This window comes from Grammomys surdaster, unplaced genomic scaffold (genome assembly GCF_004785775.1).
Source record: "Grammomys surdaster isolate TR1022 unplaced genomic scaffold, NIH_TR_1.0 241, whole genome shotgun sequence".
Classification (NCBI taxonomy): Eukaryota; Metazoa; Chordata; class Mammalia; order Rodentia; family Muridae; genus Grammomys; species Grammomys surdaster.
Window position 1 is genome coordinate 2,718,532 of NW_021604686.1, and position 4,769 is coordinate 2,723,300.

Sequence of the window (4,769 nt, forward strand, 5' to 3'; positions counted from 1 at the left end):
CACCTCCTGAGATTCCATTTGCTGTTTGTTTGTTTGTTTGTTTGTTTGAGACAGGGTTTCTCTGTGTAATAGTTCTGTCTGTCCTGGAACTCACTCTGTAGACCAGGTTGGCCTCCAACTCAGAAATCAACTTGCCTCTACCTCCTGAGTGCCGAGATAAAGTCTCGTGATACCACCGCCTGGTCCAGTTCCTTTGATTTTTGAAGTGGAATTCAGATTCCTCACTCAGAGCTGAATTATGGACATGACAAAGTGAGTGGCGGGCCCGGTCGGCTTTGCGGCAGTACTGCTCTGTACCCCCCACCAGCTCCTATTCCCAATGCTGACCTAGTCACGGCATCAAATTGTCCTTTCTGCTGTGCTTCTCTCAGAGAAAAGCCTGAATTTGACGCATGCCAACCTATCCACCTGGGTCCCAAGAGTACAGCCTTCAGGGAAGAAGCACATTTGGTCCAGAATGAACCGTGGGGCTCAGGAGCAGGAGCCAGAGCCTGCTGAGTGTCAAGCACCCCACTTCATACATGGGCCTTACCCTATTCTATCCTCCTCGGAGCCAAATGACTTCCTTGAAAATTCACAGGCCACAGAGGGTCCCTGGAAAACACGCTGGCTCAAGGCCCAGATGTACAGCCCTCTGCCAGCCCTGTGCCATTTGAGGCCTCTGTTGTCGCCTCAGCCTAGAGGTAGGGGCCCTCCTGGCTGATCTTCACTAGCTAAGTAAGGTCTTACATTCTAAGAAAAGCAGCCACTAAAGTCAAGCACTTGATAGGTAACACACCCTCTCCTTCAAGGGACTCCCAGAGCAAGACAGCACAAAGCCATGCTAGCCCGCTGCAGACTGTGCCAAGCTGGTGACAGGACAGGGCTCTGTCAGGGCGTTTGGCATTGCATCATAGAAGCCCCCACCCCCAGCCCCATCCCATTTTGATTCACCCCGAGCTCCTCTGATTTTCAAAGTGGGATTCAGAGTTTGACTCAAGGCTGTGCACTGACTATGACAGTGACTATGACACAGTGGTTGCTCTCCTGCCCTTCAGACTCTCTGTCCCCTGGTCTTCAGCTCCAGGATCCCCCATACCGCAGCCCTTCAGTTAGGCATCTTGGCTGGAGAAATCGCTCTTCAGTGCTGACAGAGGCTGAGGAGCCAAGCTGGGCTGGGCACCAGCACCCTTGGATCCCAAAGGCTCATTTTCACCCAACAGCCCTGGTATAGCAACCCTGGTATGGAAAAGGGAATTGTGGACAGAGGAGGCTACCCCAGGGTGTACTGTGTGTGTTGAGAACTCTGTGGAAACCTTGACCGGAGAGCAGACAGCCCTGTATGAAGAACATCAGCAAGGGGATTCCAGGACAGCTGAGGATGGGCGGATGGCCATCCAGCACTGGCCAGACGCAACAGTTGGCCCCTGTCACAATAACAGCACATGTGGAAGCTGCCCATCTGGCAGAGGAAGACCGCTCCACCCTGACCCTTGTGTGCAGATGACATGGCCTTCCCAAGAATAGGTCATATCTTCATCCCTGGGGAAAGCCAGAGGGTGGCCTGTCTCCAGACATTTCCTGGGACTCTCCCTCAGAGCCAAGACTAAAGTGAGGTAGTGGAGCACTGGCCTGGGTTATGTTTTACAGAACATCATGAAGTACAGTGCCCAAGAGAAGTAATATTTAATGCGATGTGTTTAAAAACAAAATCAATACAAAAAAAATCTGCAATGAACAAATATCCCATTTCAAATAAAGAAAGGACCCATATTGATTTTTCAGTTTGCCTCAGGTTATGGAAACATTACTGAGTTTGTTTAAAATTTGGACATATTTGTTCATAAGAGATTTTTTTTAATGCACTAAAATAGTACTTATCTTCATTACTCAGGTTTTTTTTAGTGCTCAGTTGAATTTTATGCCCTGGCCAGTGGGCTCTGGTGACCCAGCCTTGTGGGATCCCCTCAAGGGTCTGAAAATTTTGTCTGTTCAAGTGCTGCTCTCTGACTGTCTATTTACCTCACCAACAGCTAGCTAGCTCACAGAGGTCCAGGTACGGGGACACTGCTGTGCCTCCAGAAGCATCCTTAGGGCTTCTTGACCCTGAAGATCCAAGATTCCCATGATCCTTTGCCTCACTCTGAACAGGCATAGGGGAATTTCTAAGAGTGTTAAGAGATTCCCTGACTGGAAAGAAAGAAGCAGGGGAACAAGGCTTTCCTCACTTGCCCCTAGATGACCCCAGCTAGATCTGCAAAGTACTTCTTAAATCCTAGCTAGTCCTTCCACGGTTCTCCCCAAGCCAGAGTCAGAACCAGAACACAAGCCTACCAGGTAGGCCTTTGACCCTGATGGATAATGGGTGGATTCAGGAGGAGAGGCACCCTGGGTTCGTCAGCTACTCAGTCATTGCTCAGCCACTACTGGGAGGCCTTTGGTAAGAAACATGGGGTCTGCACCCCTGAGGCAGCAATTCACCAGTGGCCAGAATCGTGGATTGTACTCACCGCGGCCATTCTGGTTGGGTCGGTACACACTACCCACGCTGAGTCGGCCCTGCTGGGCGCCGTTCCGCTCCCCACCCTGGGAGGGCGCATCAGAGCTTCGCACAGGCAAGTAAGGCGGCTCCAGCACGCGGAATGGGGGCTGCGGCTCCACCGCACGCGGAGGGACGTAGGCCTCGGGCGGCACATTGGCTGCATAGGGCGGGTACCAGCCGAGGCGGGGATCCCCAGCAGCACCATAGGTGCCACCGGCCCCGGCGGGGGCCTGCGACACGTCGGTGCTGGGATCAGGGTAGGCTTGCTCGAATCCCGGGGTGCCTTCATTGTACAGGCTGTGCGAGTAACGACGGTCAAGGCCGTCGGAAGGTTGGGGCTGAGGCTGCGGCTGAGGTTGGGGCTGGGGCTGGGGCGCGTAGGGCCTCTCTGGGGCTGGGTAGAAGCCCTGCGCCGGGTACTCGGGCTGCTCCTCGCCCCCACCGCCGTACTCCTCGTAGCGCGCCCGGGGTTGGTAGGGATAGACGACCCCAGCCGAGGCTACAGCCGCCGCCCCCGCGCCCATGCCGCCGCCCGCACCGCGGTAGTACACGTAGCCCTGTTCGTAGGTCCGCGATGCGGGATCGTAGTTCTCATATTGGTTCACGAAGGGCGCCTGCGGATAGGGGAACTGCTGCGGGTAGGAGGATGGCTGGCGGTAGGTGGTGGCGAAGGCCGAGGCCGAAACCGAGGAGGAGGCGGAGCCCCCGTGCCGTTGCTGGGAGACGGAGGTGCGGGCCCGAGCCATGCCCGTACTGTCCCCGACGGCCACCTCTCTCCAGTTGTCGGGCACTTGGCCGAAGCCAAACGGGTGCCGCGTTTGGCCCCGCACAGTGTCCGAACCCACGCGTCCGGGCAGGGGAAGGGACGGCGCCTGCCGACGCCGGGGTCCCCCCTGACTGCGCCGCTGCGACGTTTGGGGCGCGCCTGCCAGTAGCACCCTGGAGCTACTCTCCCCTCGTTGGGGCCCCGCGGGCACGTACTCAGAGCCCGAGTTGAGCAAGCTGTACACCTGCCCGTTGTTCTCCCACTGGATCAGCTGCCGCCAGCGTCCTGGGTCCGAGCCCTGTCCTGGCTGCGCCTGCTGCCCGTGCACCAGGACGCACAGGCAGGCGCCCCACACCAGGGTCCCCAGCTGGCTGCCGGCTCCGGCCAGAGCCATAATGGCCCTTCCGCAGAGGCCGGATGGGCAGAGAGGCTCTCAGGAGTGGGCCCCGGTGCGTGCTTCTCTTCCCACGGCCTCGAGGACAGGATGGCTTCTCGCCTGCCCAAGCTCTAGCTTTGTCCATCCTGGCCTTGTCCCGAGCGGGACGGCTCCTCCGATGACAGCATTTCGAGGCCAAGGGGTCAGGGCAGGGCAGGGGCGGTGCCCAGGGCTGCACGAGGCTTTCCGCAGGGCACGGGACGGGCAGGACCTCCTGGGGCCCTTACATGGCCAGCCCCACACTGGCTGGCTGCTCGCTAGGCTGGCGCTTTCCCACTCTGAATGAATAAGCAACAGGCTGGAAGTGTCTGGAGGTTTCAGAAACCTGGTCCGCCTGCTGGGGCCTCCTCCGCGGGGCCCTACGGCCCGCCGGCTTTTAGCTATTTGGCCTGTCCCACAGAGCAGTGCTCCCTCAGTCCTTGTAGCTTCCAGCCAAGCCACAGACCTGCCTCTGAGGAACGGAATGAGGCAGGGAGTAGGAGGGGGCCCCTGGGGACTCAGGCCTGGTAAGTGGGGTTTCTGGCAAGCACAGCAGGATTAAGATGTGGGCTCTACCCTGCTGGTTCCACTCAGCCCTAGATACAGGGTTGGTTTTTTTTTTTTTTTAATTCACTTTCTTCATTGACTTCACCTCTTTCTAGGGCTCTTGGGGGTACCTTCTCCCTTCTCCAAAGCGAGTGCTAAGAGACATCTTTGTTGGTGAGCCTCCCTGGAAAGATGCCCACCTCTGCAACCACCTTGTAATTCTGCATCCTGAAGACATTTGGTATTTGGTCTTTAGTACAAAGTCACCAAGCCTTCAGCTCTTCCACCAGGTCTCAATCTACAGGCATGGAGACTAGGCATGGTGGGTATGTTTCTGGGCTGAACAGTACTTGGGAGCTCAGGGTAGATACTGACATCACGCACCCCCAGTGGCTTCTATCCTGTCCTTCCTGAGTTGACAGACAGAAATAATCTGAGTATATACATGAATAAGGTGAACCCAGCATTTGCTTGCCTTGGATATGGAATACAGCCATAGTGAAGCAAGGGGGACCTTTAAC

At 56.4% G+C, this 4,769-nt stretch overlaps 1 protein-coding gene across 1 annotated transcript in view; it reads right to left on the reverse strand.

Annotated features, from left to right (window-relative positions):
- Window positions 1-3,990, reverse strand: part of Loxl1 (lysyl oxidase like 1) — a 25,048-nt gene extending 21,058 nt beyond the window's left edge. Inside the window, exon 1 of the mRNA XM_028774548.1 lies at window positions 2,490-3,990. Within this exon, the coding sequence (XP_028630381.1) occupies window positions 2,490-3,681 (1,192 nt within the window). The 5' untranslated portion in view covers window positions 3,682-3,990. The remainder of the gene's footprint in view (window positions 1-2,489) is intronic.
- Window positions 3,991-4,769: the final 779 nt, after the last annotated feature.